The 17,545-nt window shown below is 42.4% G+C and overlaps 1 protein-coding gene across 1 annotated transcript; it reads right to left on the bottom strand.

The window, feature by feature from the left end:
- Positions 1 to 615: 615 nt before the first annotated feature.
- On the bottom strand, positions 616 to 8,589 carry LOC108415195 (cell adhesion molecule 4-like). The gene is made up of 8 exons (XM_037533872.1): positions 8,462 to 8,589; positions 7,690 to 7,947; positions 5,384 to 5,477; positions 4,994 to 5,048; positions 3,514 to 3,647; positions 3,222 to 3,276; positions 943 to 998; positions 616 to 802 (listed from the first exon to the last, which is right to left on the bottom strand). The coding sequence occupies exons 2-8, from the start codon at positions 7,928 to 7,930 to the stop codon at positions 742 to 744; spliced, it is 696 nt and encodes a 231-aa protein (XP_037389769.1). The 5' UTR covers positions 7,931 to 7,947; positions 8,462 to 8,589; the 3' UTR covers positions 616 to 741.
- Positions 8,590 to 17,545: the final 8,956 nt, after the last annotated feature.

The following is a 17,545-nucleotide window of genomic DNA, read 5'->3' as shown; positions in this document are numbered from 1 at the left end:
CCCGGAATTCTCCTCTCTACGAGTTCTCTGGAATTAATAATGTAACGTCTAGTTAGCTAGCCCAGCATTCTTGTACAAGTTGCAACTACAAAATATAAAACCACTTAACATTTAATTTACAAATAAAAATCATTCTGTATTTTATTTGAAGTCAACCGACTCCAGTTTAATGTTAATAGGTGGTAGCTTTTTTTTTTTTACATCGTAAAAAATATATGCTAGCTAGTCTAGTCTTGATAACAGCTGGGCAGGTGCTAGGTGCGCTGTTGTAAAGGGTTAAGTTGTACAATCAAAGTCTCTGACTTTTCCATTTTGCTGCTTTGGCACAGATGAACATGCAGATATTTCTGCTAAAACCATTAGTGCATTCCAGTTCCTATGCTAACCATTGGTGATAAGTTATCCACACATTCTCACGGCTCTTCAGATGTTTGAGGACTCACAGGAACAGTTCAGGGAGGCAAATACTTTAATGGTTACAGTCCATTTTGTTTGTACAGTACATTTTTATACCAAAAAGCTGTTTAAAAAAGGTCATAAAAATGTATATCTCTTATAAAAACTAAATTACAACAAAGAAGCAACTAAATTATATCAGAAAGTGCAAGGTTTAAGTTTCAATAAATTTCTTTTATAGTTTCCACCTAGTGGTTCACAGCAGATGTTTCATAGCAAGCGATTTTCTAATGATATACAAATACGCCCAAATGCTTTGGGGTTACATGACGTGCGGAGCTGTGATCAGTTTGTCTTCACTGCGCTGTAGATAATGGAATCATCTTCTTGGACAGTGTGGACAGGTCTGCAATCACACAGAAGCTTATTTATGAGCAACAAAATGCTTTTGTGTGGTTAAATTGCTTTTAGCACCTTAAAGCAGATCATTGTAGAGAATGAACATAGAAAATACAACTTCATTTACAGTTCTCCGTCAGTTCTTACCCTTTTTTAGGTATAGTGGGTTGGATGGACACAGAAGCGTACATCACGTCTTCATCCTGCAGCAGAGATCCCATCATCAACCTGATCAGATCTGCAGTAAACCTGCTGACAATCTACACTGACGCTGTTCTCAGGTTTAATAATGATTATAATATAGCTTCATTCAGTGGTCACAAAGGTCATGTTCCACCAGTTACAGCACAGAGTTAAAATACATGAATCATGAATAAACACAGTTTAAACTAGTGAGAAAATGTAACGTCAGAGCTCAACTTACAAAATATCTAAATGACTAAAGTCTTAGCAAACCAAACCTCAATGTGATTAAATGTGGACGATATTGATCGGACTATTCAAGATAGATTTGGATGTAAACTCTCACATCACTCCACTGACTTTCACATAGTTGCAGTTATTGCAACATTTCTGCTGAACCTCATCTGGGATGAAAGCTATATGACACCAAAACAAATCAGAGTGTGTAGAGGAGGAGATACATCCCTCATATTAAACATTTAGCCGTAAGTAAAAAACATAATACCTATTTTAAAACTACACTATGTAAGTTTTTGGGATTTGGAGACCTCTCTGGTGGAAATGTGTAACTGCACGCAATGTGTAGAAGAACACTTTGTAGCACGAGTTGTGCTTCAGTGCCCTTCCCTGAGCAAATTATTCTGATTGAAAGAGAATTCAAAGAGAACTCAGAATCGAATTTAGGGAAGAACACAGCTTCTGAGGATGTGAGTGAATTATCTATTGCATCTTATCTTTTGACAGCTGGGATAGGCTCCAGAAGGAGAAGCGGCTTAGACGATGTGTGTGTGTGTGTGTGTGTTTGTGTGTGTGTGTGCGATCATATCTTTTTTATTAGCATATCAATTTTCTCCCCAATTTAGTTGTCTCCAATTCTACCCGCTAGTTAGGACCTCCCCCAGTCACACGACACTACCAACGCTAGGAGGGCGAAGGCTAACATAGGCTTCCTCTGAGACCTGTGAAGCATCACCGCATCTTTTCGAACCACCGCTCATGCAACGTCATTGGACAGCCAAACGAGTTCGGAGGAAAGCGGCAACCACCAGATCTGTTACATCAGCTAAGAGACGCCTGCGCTGACAACCATCACGTTGATTGATGGAGGGAAAAGGGGGCCATCCTACCCACCCAGAGAGAGCGAGACCAACTGTGCTCTCTTGGACTCTGAAGCATCACCGGGAATCAAACCATTGTGTCACATCTTCATCGGAATATCGTTGATTTTGCATTTGAGGCCTAAACATTGACCTGGACCTTCCTTATGAGCCTGTGCATGTGACGTTAATGGTTTGTAAGTGGGACTATAAATGGACTGGCCTTTATACACCTCTTGTAAACGTCTGTGTTCAGTCTTAGACTAACAACTTATTTGGGCTATTTTGAGCATGAAAACATAGGTAATGATAACATAGACTGGGTGTGTGTTTATTTTTTGTGTAATCAAAGTTTTTACGAGAACATTTCATTTATAGGCTAAGCAATAACGTTCATTAGCTTAAACTGTTTTCACGTTGCTAGGTAGCTAAGTTAACACCGTAGCCATGCACTAATAACTAATGTAGCTTTGCTGAAGTTAATTTGCTAACAGCATTTTCCATGTTGTAATGCCATATATCACTGCTGTCAGAACAAAACCTTGTATCTGTCATTTTTCAGTTGTATGGCATAATTTGAAAATACATGTTCAATATTTCAATAGATCAATACAGGTCCAAAATACTTAGACAAAAAGTCTGGTTCCATTGGCTTCCAGTAAAAGTAAATTATGTTTTTCCTTCTCCTGTAAAGTTACTATTTTGGAGATTGGAGGTTTTGTTCCAACAGCAGCGATATATTGACATTATGGCAAAAAAAAAAACCCAGAAAGTCAAGCTCTTCTGCGACAGCAAAGAAAGACAAATGGAAGTTTAGTAAGCAATATTAAAACATCTAAAAGAGATGACCTTCTGCTTAGAATAGCAGATATTTATCTGTAAAAAGTTTGCAACACAAAAAAATACAAAATAGATATCATTTCAAATATCACATATTTAGTTATTTGACAACTTGTGCTACATTTTCTAATTATATGTAACACTTTTGTCCAACCTCACAACAGTAGCTATGGAAGACCACATTTGTGGGCGGAGCCTGGACAATGTAATTCTCAGATTAAACCTGATGTGCTGAATGTGCAAAACAGTAAACTGCAGCACTGCATTCACACAGGATTGGAGTTTTAACAGTTATTTAGGTCAAACCTGGGTTTTCCAGCCACTTCTGCTGTTCTCTTCTTCTTCTCGAGCGTTTACCTCCCTGATAGATGCAGAAAAATACACAGAGGAAAGAGCAGCTTCAGTTAGATCCAGTGTAATCTCATACACCTCAGTAACCACAGAGATCTCTAAACTGATGTTCCAAGTATTCTTTGTTTGGTATGAAGTGCATTATGGACTTTTTACAGTCCCCTAACCTGTTACAATGCTCTTGGTTCATATCAAATGAAATATGTCTAGAAAGGAATTAGACATTATATATGATGTTAGTTCTTACCTTTCTTTTGGTTTTTTAGCTTTTGTGCACACAGAGGCATACGTAATTTCGTCCTCCAGCAGCTCGGCTTCAGCAGCCTCATTAACATGGTTATCCTGAAGCTTTGTTTGTTTACCCTGTGTTCTTTCTCCAACCTATAAAAACATGACCTTGTCAGCATTAGTTCATAACATAAATACACAGGTGCTGATAATCTGGCGTGAGTCCCTGTCCCATACACTATATGGACAAAAGTATTGGGACACCTACACATTACACCTACAGGAGCTTCTGTGAATTCCATTCTAAATCCATAGGCATTAATATGGAGTTGGTCCCCCTTTGCAGCTCTAACAGCTTCTACTCCTCTAGGAAGCTTCCTACAAGATTTTGGAGTGTGTCTTGTAAAGATTGCCTACATGTATTGTACTACTGTGCATGCGCGAGGGAGTTGTAGCCCCTCCATACAAGATGGTGAGCTGCTGTAGCCCAGCCGCCGGTCTGCTGTAAATATCTTCTGAGTTATCTGGACAGTGATGGTGAGATAAGTGGGTGACCTACCATTAAATATGTCTTCTACCCCGCACGGAGTGTATTCCTCTCTGTGTGCCTCCAAAGAAGCCAGGAATCCTTGCTATCTCTTCTACCACTCGCCCCCCCCCTTTTTACACCATTACAGTCTGTGGGAATTTTTGCCCATTCATCAAGAATAGCATTTGTGAGGACGAGAGGGCCTGGATCACAATCTCTGTTCTAGTTCATCCCAAAGGCATTTGATGGGGTTAAGGTCAGTGCTCTGTGAGGGACAATAAAGTTCTTCCACACCAGACTCACCCAGTCATGCTTTTATGGAGCTGCTTTGTGCTCTGGGCCTCAGTCATGCTGGAACAGAAAAGGATCTTCCCCAAATTGTTCACAGAAAGTTGGAAGTGTATGTTGTCCAGAATGTCTTGGTTTGCGGAATCATTAAGATTTCCCTTCACTGGAACTAGGGGTTCTAAACGAACCCATGAAAAACAACCCCATAATCATTATTCCTCCTCTACCAAACTTTACAGCTGGCACAGTGCAGTTAGGCAGATAACGTTCTTCTGGCATTCGCCAAACCCAGACTCATCCATCCGACTGACAGACAGAGAAGTGTGATTGGTCACTTCACAGAACATGTTTCCACTGTTCCAGAGTCCAGTGGTGGCGCTTTACACCACTCCATCCATCGCTTGGCCTTTTGCATTTTGATCTTAGGCTTGTGTGCAGCTGCTAAATGACTTACTTTGTGAAAGTTCACTCAGTTAGGATACATTTGTCATGTAGTCATGCTTTTTAGGGCTAAACATTTGATTGATATGCTAACATTGCTAGCTAGCTACATTAACATCATAGCGCTTTTGTGAGTGGAGCATAAATAGATTAGTAATAAGACTGAACCAGGTGTGTTAGAGTAACAGTAGCACTGCAGCCACGTAGAAATTAAATCTAGAAATGCTTTTCTGGGTCTAACCTGGGTTTCCCTGTCACTTCCTCTAATGTCTTCTTCTGGAGCTTTTGCCTTCTTCCTAATGGATACAGAAGAGTATGAAATACAGTTGGAGGAACAGCATCTAGGGCATACAGAATCATCTGATACATCTCTGATTAGACTGTTTTACTGACCACAGAGACATTTAAACCAATACCCTTTTGAATATCTGATGTTATAAGACCAAATCTAATCTATTCAAGTATCTGTATTTGGCTGTACAGTTGTACAGTGTCACATGTCAAAGTACTTCAAGTAGCACCCAGTATAGTTATGAATCCTGTAGGCTGATTAAAGTGTAACACACTTGTTGTCATCTTTTAGTTTTACACTGTATACATTCGTAATGTGTGCAAATATGTTCAGTCTCACCTCCTTTTGTAAACTACAGCTAAGATAGCCACAAGTAGCATAAATAGAATTACTCCAAGGACAATCCAAACAATGCCCAAAACTGGGAAATGTCCTGTTGAAAGAAACAAATAACAGTTTGGTTTTGGTTTAACCAGTTAGTTCAGTTCACTGACACATATGACAAGGCCCAAAGATTTATTACACGCTACTACACAGTTAGAAATAAAGGTTCTATGCAGGTACATTTTTCTTTCATCAAGGTACAAACAGTGTAAATGTTCCCTCAAAGGGACTACAGTGGTTTTAAGGTCTGATTGTGAACTTTAAATAAGTTTTTCCAGGTGAAAAGTTTGTATTTGTACCTTTTCATAACTGAATGTTTTAAAACAGAACAGTAAAATAAAAGTCCTGGAGACAAGACTAAAGGTACTGAGCTGTACCCTCGAGGGTCCCGCCTCAGTGACAAGAGAGGTACTGCCCCAGTGACAGTTTACTACCTTTATTTCTGAGACTCTGTAACTAAGAACAGCTCAGCCTGTTTGCGTTGAAGCCCCTGTAGTTTCTGAATAATAAGCCTTAGTATGTAATAAGCCTGTGATTTTAAGGGGTTATACAGGTTAAACTCTAAAGTAGGCAGTTATTTTGGGTAATATGATGATAAGCAAGTAACTCAATTACACTGAAATGCCCAACAGGTTCTAGATATGAACTGAGTAAGTGTGCGGTGAAAACTGTTATTTTATTAGTTAAAAGATTGTAGATGAATAAAATACAGTCTTAAACAGCATATGGCTGTTTATGATCTATAAACTAAAGTGAATCTGGGCTTTTTTTTTTTTGGCTCTACTAGTTTCATATTGTTATTTTACTCCATATAACTTCCTTGTTACTTGGAGGTGTTTCTTAATTACTTTCCTGCTTAAATGTGACATTACAGTGAAAATGTTTTACTGACCAGCTTATTACTGCAAATAATTATGGGATACTGGTCCACTATAGTCCCCTATAGATCAACTACAGATGTTCAAATTGTTAACAAACTATCCGTTGAAACCCTAACCAGTGGTGGTGTTAGGGTTAGGATTTGGTCCAGGATTAGGTTTTGGGTTGAAGTTAAGGTGAGGGTTAGGATAAGAGCAGGTTTAGAGTCAATGGTCAATTTAGTAGATATGTAGTTGAATGTAACTTAAATGTACATTAAATATTTACAAAGCATTCAAAGTGGACAATCCAAAAAAAGGGTTACTGAGATATTTTGACTATGTAAAAGCTTTATCGGCTTAATATCTAGATGCTGTTAGCCTCTCATTCACCAGCTTCTTATTTGAATTTTTCTGTTCCACCTTAAATGGTGTCTAAGGCACTAGAACTGAGCTAACTGTTGCACAATTTAAGGTGGAATGTGAAAATTCGAACAAGAAGCTGAATACAGCTTCATGACTTTTTAGTGTTTGTCAGTTTCTTGTAGAAGATAAAACGTATCAGGAAACCAGCTGGAATGAATATAAACGCAAATAAGTCCATTCATCTCCAAATTATCGATGTTCATCTAAAATCCTTACCGTTTCGTTAGCTACTACCTAGGCGAGATATTTGTCTGCGTTGCTATGTAACCAACAGTCTGATCTTCAGGGTTAAATGTCAGTAGATTAATTAGCAGTTAATTCAGCCATTTAAGACCATTTATTGTTAAACTGTGTTGAACGGTCAGCAGAGCTTTATTTTACTGTAAAGGAGGATTATTTTATTTTTACCTATAAATTCTGCTGTGGAGCCACAACAGGTGCATATTGTCGACCCCTGCTGTGAGCTAAGGCTACTGTGAGCTAGGCTAGTGTATAGTAGCAGCGGCTAAAAGACGATTCTTGTGAAGCCATGAATTCTGATCCAAGAACAGCAGAACAGTTGCTAATGCTAAAGCTTCAGCCTTGAGGCTGTCAAGGTCACTGCTGCTTGTTAATAATTGTTAACTGCTGCTTGTTAATTAAATATTTGTTCATTTCTATAAAAACATGATTCAACCACATAAAATCTCAGGCTTGTTTCATACTAAGCCTTATTAGTCAGTAACTACAAGAATTTAAGTGCAAATTAGCTGAGCTATTCTTAGGTTTTAGAAGTGTGTAATAAAACCAGTGGGCCCTGGCCTTTTAAGTGGTTAATAAAACTGTAAAAAATTGTATTTTTTGTCCAGATTCTGGAGATATAGTCTGCACGAACATGTAGACCACTGAACTAGCTAGTCTTAGTCAGGTTACTTCAGTTAATGTAATTATAATCGCTGTATTTGTTCTGTAGACAATATTCAGAGCAGCTTGGCCTACCTTCGACATCAAGGCTGATCATTTCAGACGTGAAGTTCTCGTAGTTCCTCAAAGCACAGGAATAATTCCCAGAGTTCCTCACAGTCAGAGCAGGAAGGTGAATAACAGAGCCTGATTCAGGTAAACGCTCTGTATTCTGAAACCACACAAACTGTGGAGAGCTGAGAATGCAGTTCACAGCGCAAGTCAGATTTACAGAGTCTCCTTCCTTTAGAGTCCCGTTTCCAGACAGTCTGATCATCGACACCTGCACAACTTTTAGAGAGCAAGAAAGAGTCCACACGAGTGCGATATTAAGAGCTTATTACCACATGAAAACACTCTGCATGTTTGTGAAGATAATAATGCTTTTTCATATGCAGCCACTTTATCAGAAACCCCTCTCTTGTAGCTCTACCTTGTTGGTGTATAGATAGAGACTGTAGATCATCTGTTAATGTACAGTTTGTGTGATTAATAATCAGTTTCTGAACACAGATCCTCTCTTGTCTGGAGGTTTTTTGGGTGGTGCTCCACTCTCAGCCTAGTTGAGTGTCAGTGTTACTGCTGTGCTGTGCTGAGAATGGACCAACACCAAAATAATACCTGGACAATAGCACCCCTATGGTCAGAAACTGACCGGTGATGAATGGGTAGAGGGGGGTGATAAACTGTAGACCTACATAGTGGTGCTATAAGGTAGGTGTTTCTAATAAAGTGGCCAGAGCAGAAGCACAAAGTGTTTTTAATACACATTAATAATTTGGAGCTTTATTTTAATCTGAATGCTTACCTGACACTTCAAGAGTCACTCCAGGGTCACCTGTCCATCTTCCTTTCTCGACATTAGTTATAAATCTGAATTTATACTCTCCAGCGTGACTGAACTGTACATTACTGATTAATAAAGCACAGTTTGATGTTTTGTCTCCAACATACTTAAAGTCTCCTGAAGCTGCATTAGAGTCACTGTTATAAACATACGATCCGTCATGACACTTTCCTGAATTTGAGTTCATTGAGCACCAGAGAACGTTTTTCACCTGCTTCACTGACTTTGGGTAGAAATAAGTGCAGGAAATGATGACATCAGATCTTCTCACAGCGCAGATCGGCTCAGAATAATTCACACCATATTCACCATCTGAGAGAACACCTGCAAAATATGAGTGTCATAAAATCTAAGAAATCAGTGAGGACTGAAGAAGAAAAAATGTTTTTTAACTTTTAACTCAAATCTTCTCTCTCACTCTAACAACCTGTCAGATACTTAAGATCATTAGTATTACATTTAGTTTTCTTTTTAATCAGTGTTATCTGCCACGCCTCCTGCCAAGGTTACCTCCTCTGTCTGCTCCCTTTCTCCTGCAGAGTCACTTGAGTGCATGGACTGACTAGAGGACTCCAACTCCCATGAGTCAGTGGGAGATCACATGACTCCCCTACCACCTTCCAACCACCAACGAACATTCATTCCAGCACTCCTCCTCACTGGAGTTCTAATCTTTCACGCCTGTTTGTCATTTCATGCCATTAGTTAGTTAGAATAAAAGCCCAGGCTTTAGTCTAGTTCTTTGTGAAGCATTGCAAACCCCTTTGGTTGCATAATGAGCTGTGTTTTTTGTGAAAAAAGCCTTTTTTTTTGTATGACCTGCCATTTTGTGTTGCCCTTATGGATTGAATTGCTGTGCATTACTTGCTCTCTTGGTTTTCAATCCTGGACTAGTTTTGTTTTTTCTCTAGATGCCACTCTTGTTTTGGTTATCCTGCCTGTCCTTAACTGTCCTGAGCAGTCAAGAAAACTTAAACCTTCCTTTTTTTATCTGCGAGTGTCTGATCTGCACTGACTTTGCAACATTAGATGGATACTCATTGTCCATTTAATCAGCTCCACTTACTATACAGGTGCACTTTGTAGTTCTACAGTTACAGACTGTAGTCCATCTGTTTCTCTGATACTTTTGTTAGCCTCTTTTACCCTGTTCTTCAGTGGTCAGGACCTCTATGGACCTTCACAGAGCAGGTACTATTTGGGTGGTGGGTCATTTTCAGCACTGCAGTAACACTGATGTGGTGGTGGTGTGTGTTGTGCTGGTGCGAGTGGATCAGACACAGCAGTTCACCTTCATCAGTGGTGACAGGACGGTGTATGCTGGTGGACTATTCTCAGTCCAGCAGTGACACCGAGGTGTTTAAAAACTCCAGCAGCACTCCTGCATCTGATCCACTCATACCAGCACAACACACTAACACACCACCACCAGTGTTATTGCAGTGTTGAGAATGATCCACCACCCAAATCATTTTTCAATGGTTAATTTATAACATATTTTAATATATATACAGTTTCAGCTCACAGACCAATGTCCTGGCATTGACAAGAATGGAATAGAATTTGCTGGTATAATTCAGAGTTCATTGTTCCATCAATGATGGCAAGCCGTCATGACCCAGATGCAGCAAACAGGCCCAAACCATGACACTACCACCACCATGTTTCACACATGGGATAAGGCTTTTATGCTGGAATGCAGTGTTCTCCTTTCTCCACACATAACGCTACTCATTTAAACAAAAAAGATCTATTTTGATCTCATCCGTCCACAAAACATTGTTCCAATAGCCTTAGGTTTGTCCATGTGATCTTTAGCAAAATGCAGATGGGCAGCAGTGCACAACAGAGATTAAACGTGCCCCAGGTACATGATAAACACTGTCCCTGTCAGGAAACAAATCAAGCAAAGAAGCTGAACAATGGACTGACCACCCCAGAGTTCAGATCTCAATAACAATAAATACACCAGGATTATTACAGAAAATGCTAAACCATGGTCGCAACCCAAATGCCAAGAAGAGCCATTTTGTCCTTTCAACAAAAATTAAACCACCTTGGGAGTCACCTTGGGAGTTAATGTGCATTTTACCATCTTGGCCGTAAATATGTCTCAGTATGTGCTTATGTGCTGGTAAAGGCTAACAAATCTAATATACATGAAAACACAGACTTACTTTGCTCTGCTTTAACCTTTAGCTCAGCTACAGCCACTTTTCTCACATCTCCAGCAGGAAACTTTTCCACAAACGTAGAACAGTTTCTTGTAAAATGTCTCTCAACATTCAACTTTTTTGCTTCACATTCGCCAGCTTCTTGTTCAATTGTACCCATTCCACCTTGTTCTGCAGTTACATTCTGGCACCTCATACACCATTTAAGGTGGAACGAGAAGCTGGAAACTGAGAAACTGACTTCAGCTTCATGACATTTTCATTGTTTTGTCAGTTTCTCATTGCAGATTAAACATATCAGGAAACCAGCTGGAGTGATTATAAACACAAATAAGTTTGTCTACAAATTATCGATGCTCATTTTAAATCATTCTCTTTGCATTTCATTGGCTACTAGCTAGGCGAGATTGTTGTCTGCGTTGTTATGGTGACCAGCAGTCTGTGCTTCGGGGTTAAATCCTGAATTAGCAGTTCTACATTAACTCCAATGTTTAAGACCATTTATTGTTAAAACTGTGTTGACCAATTAGCAGAGCTTTATTTAACTGTAAAGGAAATATTTTATTTTTACCTAAACATCTAATTCTCATGTGGAGACATTTTACATGACAGTAAAAGAGCCATATGTTGCCGAACTTGGGCTAAACCAACTTCTAAGACTGAATTTTGGAGGTGTGCCTACAGATTCTTTGAGGAACTGAAAGTGAGTCTCGTGAAAAGAATGGAAGCTAAAATAAAGGTAAAGAGTGATTCACTGACTGAACACAGCTGAGATTAGATGAAGTAGCTGATGCTTCTGTTTTTTTCCTGTTGTTTGGACATGAATAACTTGTACATTATGGCTAATTTGACTAAAAATGTTATAAACACTAATGCAGTCTCTGACTTTTACGTGGTACTGCACATCTGTGAAGAACATAATCTACTTCAGACTCAGTTTCAATTTAGCCAATCACACTTTTTTCTGTTTCTATTATGTTGGTGACCTATATTCTGCATTATTGTTGCTCAGATCTCTCACGTTGCCTCAGCAAACTTCACTTCCTGTACAGACTGACACTTGGTGGAGTAAGAAGTTCCTTTAAGATAAAAATAAACGTTGCTAAAAGTTTACAGACTTTGGTGTGTGGACTCACATTCAGTTTGACAGACTTATTACAGTCTAAACAGATGTGTGGAAAGCAGCCTAAACCCATATTCCTATTCTTCTTCCTGTGAAATAATCATTCATGTAAAAGCACGTTTCCAAAAACCAGCTTGAGTAGAAGAACAAAAGTGCTGAGTAACTTGTAAAAGCGCAGTGGAACGTCTTACTCCATCCAGCTTCTATCAGCATAAGAAGTGAAGTCTTTTAGTCTATTCTTCCCTTTTTTACAACTTTTTTACAACAAAGCTTGACAACAATAACAGAACCCTTCTTGGTGCTATATACAACCATCTAAAGTACATTCTGCATCCATCTGAAGAACCTGTCACCATGCAAATAAGGGTTCTTTGAGTGTTCTTGCTTCTATATAGAACCATTTTCTTTACTAAAGAACCCTCTTTTTTAAGAGTGGACGCACCTGGGGGATGTTTAGGTCTTTGCATCGGCTTTTAATAATGCTACTTTAAGAAGCTCTTCCACTTTCATTATTCATCATTTGTTATCTGCAATCTTCTCAACCAACAGCAACATCTTTTATAATGACCGTAAATTACATTTACTTTTTTTGCAGTATTAACATGTAGCAATGAAGAACTTGATTGATTTCTGACCTTAACTAACCACAAACAAGTGTCTGAACACTTGTTTCCCCTCACTGTACTGTATCAGTATCACCAGTTAAAAATACTTTAAGGGGTTAAAAAGGTTCTTCACACTTGCTCACACCTTCTTTCATTGTTTTTATCTCAGATTAACTAAGTGACTCTACCCACTTCTGCATGTAAGAAACTAAAAGAGCAGCAATAATTCCTACCGGTCAGTGTGAGCAGAGTCAGAACCAAAAGGTGCAGCATCTTCATCTCTCCTCTGGAGCGCATGACACTTTTCAACATGTGGTGAAGTTTCTGTGAGCGCTCGCGTCTGCTTATCTCTGTGGTAACTTAAAGTGTTGGTTCTTACAAAAAAAAATGCTTCTAAAGAAGAACAAACCCAAACACCACAGCTGTTCCCTCCCCTTCACACGTTAGAATCAATGATGCAGACAGCAAAACTACCACAACATTTTATGCTTATATCTAAACTGTGCTCTATGGCCACATCTGGGGCCATATTGCAGAAACTTCTTAAGTCAGTATCACACAAACATTCTAATTAGACTAAACCTCCCTAAATACTGTCCTAAGTTTAGGATAAACTTTCTGTTTAAGGTCCGTTTCTATGGTTTTTAGCCAGCTGTGTCAGGCAGCATAGCTCACTACCAGCATAATGAGCTACATTTATTTCTACTGTAAAATGCTGCTTTCACTGTAAGATGCTTTTCTTTTCTAACTCTGTGTTTTAAAAATCTCAAACGCTGCAGACTTGAACTCAACTATCCCTCTTATTACCTTCGTGTGTTAATGTTGGTGATGAAATATTACAGTGATGATGGTGAATAATGAGGAGAAAGAGCTGAAAGTCTGCCTGTTTATTAGGAGGAATAATGTTAGCGTGCTCAGCTAAAGCATTTGGGAAATGGAGACTGAAACTGGGGACACTCTGATAAGCACCACAGAGTGCGGCCACCAAATTCTTAACTTCAAGTTTAGCACATTTTAGTTTTGTTTAACCTTTTTTACACAAGTCTGGCTAACTAACTTGATTATCCTAATTATATGTTCATGTTTCAGTTGTGTTTGTGGTCGGTTGTTAGGTAATAGACATGACAGTTGATTGTCGACTTTAATGAAGTGGGATTAAGATTTCCTAACTTGGGGGCACAGTGGAGCAGGCAATGAGTAGGATGTGTAGAACATGGCTCCTGCTTACTTACTCCTGCTTACTCCTTACTTCAATTACTTCTTTATTTTATTGCACATTATTTTCATAAGTACGGAATAAGTTGTACATCATTGCATGTAAGAACACCTCAAAGCTAGTCAGAGTTATAAATATTACACCTATGGCCGCCAGTCTCCGTAAATACAAGTATAACAGGACCACAAGTAGCAGGCCTAAAATGCCAGTATCGCTAAAAGTGTGTGAGTCAGCAGTGGACACCGCGGCCCTGAGAACAGACGTCCTTGCCTCATTGAAAATGGACATCTCTGCAATTATCAAGTCAGAGCTAAAGAGTGCACTTGCTGAAGAATTCAGCTCTCTGTGAGCTGAAAGAAATTAAGGCCGAAATTGTAAACAACACAGCGGCTATTTGTACTGGAATGGACCCCATGAAGCACACCATCAGCGACAAGGAAGAGGGCCTGTCTTCATGGTCAGTGAGGTAATTGAGTTGCGGACTACAGTGGCGGGGCTCAAAACCGAGATGGCTGAACTGAAGGAGAAGTGCGAGGATTTGGAGGGGAGAATGCGAAGATGCCCTCTCCTTGGATCACCACCTTATCGTGGTGGAGGGGTTTGCGTGCTTGAATGATCTTAGGAGCTATGTTGTCTGGAGCAAAAGCTCCTGGTAGGGTCTCCCATGGCAAACTGGTCCTAGGTGACAGGTCAGACAAAGTGTGATCCATAATAACCCCTATGAAGACACAAAAGCAGGACTTGTGTACCCTGCCCGGAACAGGGTTACCGGGGCCCCACCCTGGAGCCATGCCTGGGGGAGGGGCTCGCCAGCGAGCGTCTGGTGGCCGGGCATTTACTCTTGGTGCCCGGCCGGGCCCAGCCCGAAGGAGTTACATGAGTCCCCCCTCCCATCGACCCACCACCAATGGGAGGGGCAGTAGTAGGGGTTCGGTGCGTTGTGGATCGGGCAGTGTCCGAAGGCGTGGGCCTTGGCGTTCTGATCCTCGGTTGCTGAAACTGGCTTTTGGTACTTGGAAAGTTACCTCACTGGCGGGGAAAGAGCCTGAGTTGGTGCGCGAGGTTGAGAGATACCGGCTAGATATAGTCGGGCTCACCTCAACACACAGCTTGGGCTCTGGGTCCAATCTCCTTGAGAGGGGCTGGACTTTTTTCTTTTCTGGAGTTGCCCATGGTGAGAGGCGGCGGGCAGGTGTGGGCTTTCTCATAGCCCCTCGACTCGGTGCCTGTATGTTGGGGTTTTCTCCGGTGGACGAGAGGGTAGCTTCCCTATGCCTTCGGGTTGGGGAATGGGTCCTGACTGTTGTCTGTGCTTATGCACCGAACAGCAGTTCAGAGTACCCAGCCTTCATAGAGTCCTTGGGAAGGGTGCTTGAAAGTGCTCTTCCTGGAGACTCTATTGTCCTACTGGGGGACTTCAACGCTCACGTGGGCAATGACAGTGAGACCTGGAGGGGTGTGATTGGGAGGAATGGCCTCTCTGATCTGAACCCGAGTGGTGTTCAGTTTTTGGACTTCTGCGCAAACCACAGTTTGTCCATCGCGAACACCATGTTCGAACACAAGGATGTCCATAAGTGCACATGGCACCAGGACACCCTAGGCCGCAGTTCAATGATTGACTTTGTAGTCGTGTCATCGGACTTGCGGCCATGTGTTTTGGACACTCGGGTAAAGAGAGGAGCTGAGCTGTCAACTGATCACCACCTGGTGGTTAGTTGGATCAGGTGGTGGGGGAAGATGCCGGTCAGACCAGGCAAGCCCAAATGTATAGTGAGGGTTTGCTGGGAACGTCTAGCAGAAGAACCTGTCAGATTGATTTTCAACTCACACCTCCGTCAGAACTTTGACCAGATATCTGGGGAGGTGGGGGACATTGACTTAGAATGGGTCATGTTCCGTTCCTCCATTGCTGAAGCGGCTGACTGTAGCTGTGGCCGTAAGGTAGTTGGTGCCTGTCGGGGCGGTAATCCTCGAACCCGGTGGTGGACACCCCAGGTGAGAGATGCCGTCAAGCTGAAGAAGGAGTCCTACCGGGCATGGTTGGCCTGTGGGACACCAGAGGCAGCTGGCAGGTATCGACAGGCCAAGCGATCTGCGGCTTCAGTTGTCGCCAAGGCAAAAACCCGTGTATGGGAGGAGTTTGGTGAGGCCTTGGAAAGTGACTTTAAGTCGGCTCCGAAAAGATTCTGGCAAACCGTCAGGCGGCTCAGAAGGGGAAAGCAGTGTGCCACTAGCACTGTATATAGTGGAGATGGTGTGCTGCTGACTTCGACTGAAGACGTCATTGGGCGGTGGAAGGAATACTTTGAGGACCTTCTCAATCCCACCGACACGTTCTCCAGTGAGGAGGCTGAGTCTGGGGACATGGGAATAGGCTTGTCCATTACTGAGGCTGAAGTCGCTAAGGTAGTTAAGAAGCTCCTTGGTGGCAAGGCTCCAGGGGTGGATGAGATCCGCCCTGAGTTCCTCAAGGCTCTGGATGTTGTGGGGCTGTCTTGGCTGACACGCCTTTTCAACATTGCGTGGACATCGGGGGCGGTGCCACTGGATTGGCAGACTGGGGTGGTGGTGCCTCTTTTTAAAAAAGGGGACCGGAGGGTGTGTTCCAACTACAGGGGAATCACACTCCTCAGCCTCCCTGGCAAGGTCTATGCAGGGGTACTGGAGAAGAGAGTCCGGCTTATAGTCGAACCTCGGATCCAGGAGGAACAGTGCGGGTTCCGCCCTGGTCGTGGAACACTGGACCAACTCTTCACCCTCTCCAGGATTCTGGAGGGTTCATGGGAGTTTGCCCAACCAGTCCACATGTGCTTTGTGGATCTGGAGAAGGCATTCGACTGTGTTCCCCGGGGTATTCTGTGGGAGGTGCTTCGGGAGTACGGGGTACATGGCTCTTTGCTACGAGCCATTCAGGCCCTGTACAAACAAAGCTGGAGTTTGGTTCGCATAGCCGGCAGTAAGTCAGACTCGTTCCCAGTGAGAGTTGGACTCCGTCAGGGCTGCCCTTTGGCACCGATTCTATTCATAATTTTTATGGATAGAATTTCTAGGCGCAGTCAAGGGATGGAGGGTGTCCGGTTTGGTGACCTCAGGGTCACATCGCTGCTGTTTGCAGATGATGTGGTCCTATTGGGGACATCAGGCCGCGAACTTCAGCTTTCGCTGGATCGGTTTGCAGCCGAGTGTGAAGCGGCTGGGATGAGAATCAGTACCTCTAAATCTGAGACCATGGTTCTCAGGCGGAAAAGGGTGGAGAGCCCTCTCTGGGTCGGGGATAGGCTCTTGCCTCAAGTGGAGGAGTTCAAGTATATCGGGGTCTTGTTCACGAGTGATGGTACAAGGGAGCAGGAGATTGACAGGCGGATTGGTGCTGGGTCAGCAGTGATGCGGGCTCTTTACCGTTCTGTTGTGGTAAAGAAAGAGCTGAGCCATAAGGCAAGGCTCTCGATTTACTGGGCGATCTACGTTCCCACCTTCACCTATGGTCATGAGCTTTGGGTAATGACCGAAAGAATAAGATCGCGAATACAAGCGGCCGAAATGAGTTTCCTCCGCAGGGTGTCTGGACTCTCCCTTAGAGATAGGGTGAGAAGTTCAGTCATCCGGGAGGGACTCGGAGTAGAGCCGCTGCTTCTTCACGTCGAGAGGAGCCAGCTGAGGTGGTTCGGGCATCTGGTTAGGATGCCTCCTGGACGCCTCCCTCGGGAGGTGTCACAGGCGAGTCCACCTGGGAGGAGACCCCGGGGAAGACCCAGGACACGCTGGCGTGACTATATCGCCCAGCTGGCCTGGGAGCGCCTCGGAATCCCCCTTGGAGAGCTGGTGGAAGTGGCTGGGGAAAGGGAGGTCTGGGCTTCATTGCTTAGGATGCTGCCCCCGCGACCCGAAAACCGGAGAAGCGGAAGATAATGGATGGATGGATGG

Source organism: Pygocentrus nattereri, chromosome 24, assembly GCF_015220715.1.
Source record: "Pygocentrus nattereri isolate fPygNat1 chromosome 24, fPygNat1.pri, whole genome shotgun sequence".
In the NCBI taxonomy this organism is placed as follows: Eukaryota; Metazoa; Chordata; class Actinopteri; order Characiformes; family Serrasalmidae; genus Pygocentrus; species Pygocentrus nattereri.
The sequence above is the reverse complement of the archived record's forward strand: the minus strand, read 5'-3'. Positions and strand labels throughout refer to the sequence as shown.

Coding starts and splice junctions, on each gene's coding strand:
- LOC108415195 (XM_037533872.1), bottom strand. CDS start 7,930: ATGATCAGACTGTCTGGAAACGGGACTCTAAAGGAAGGAGACTCTGTA. Junction 5,049..5,383: donor GCTGTAGTTTACAAAAGGAG/GTGAGACTGAAC, acceptor TGTATCCATTAG/GAAGAAGGCAAAAGCTCCAG. Junction 999..3,221: donor GAAGTGGCTGGAAAACCCAG/GTTTGACCTAAA, acceptor TCTCTGCTGCAG/GATGAAGACGTGATGTACGC.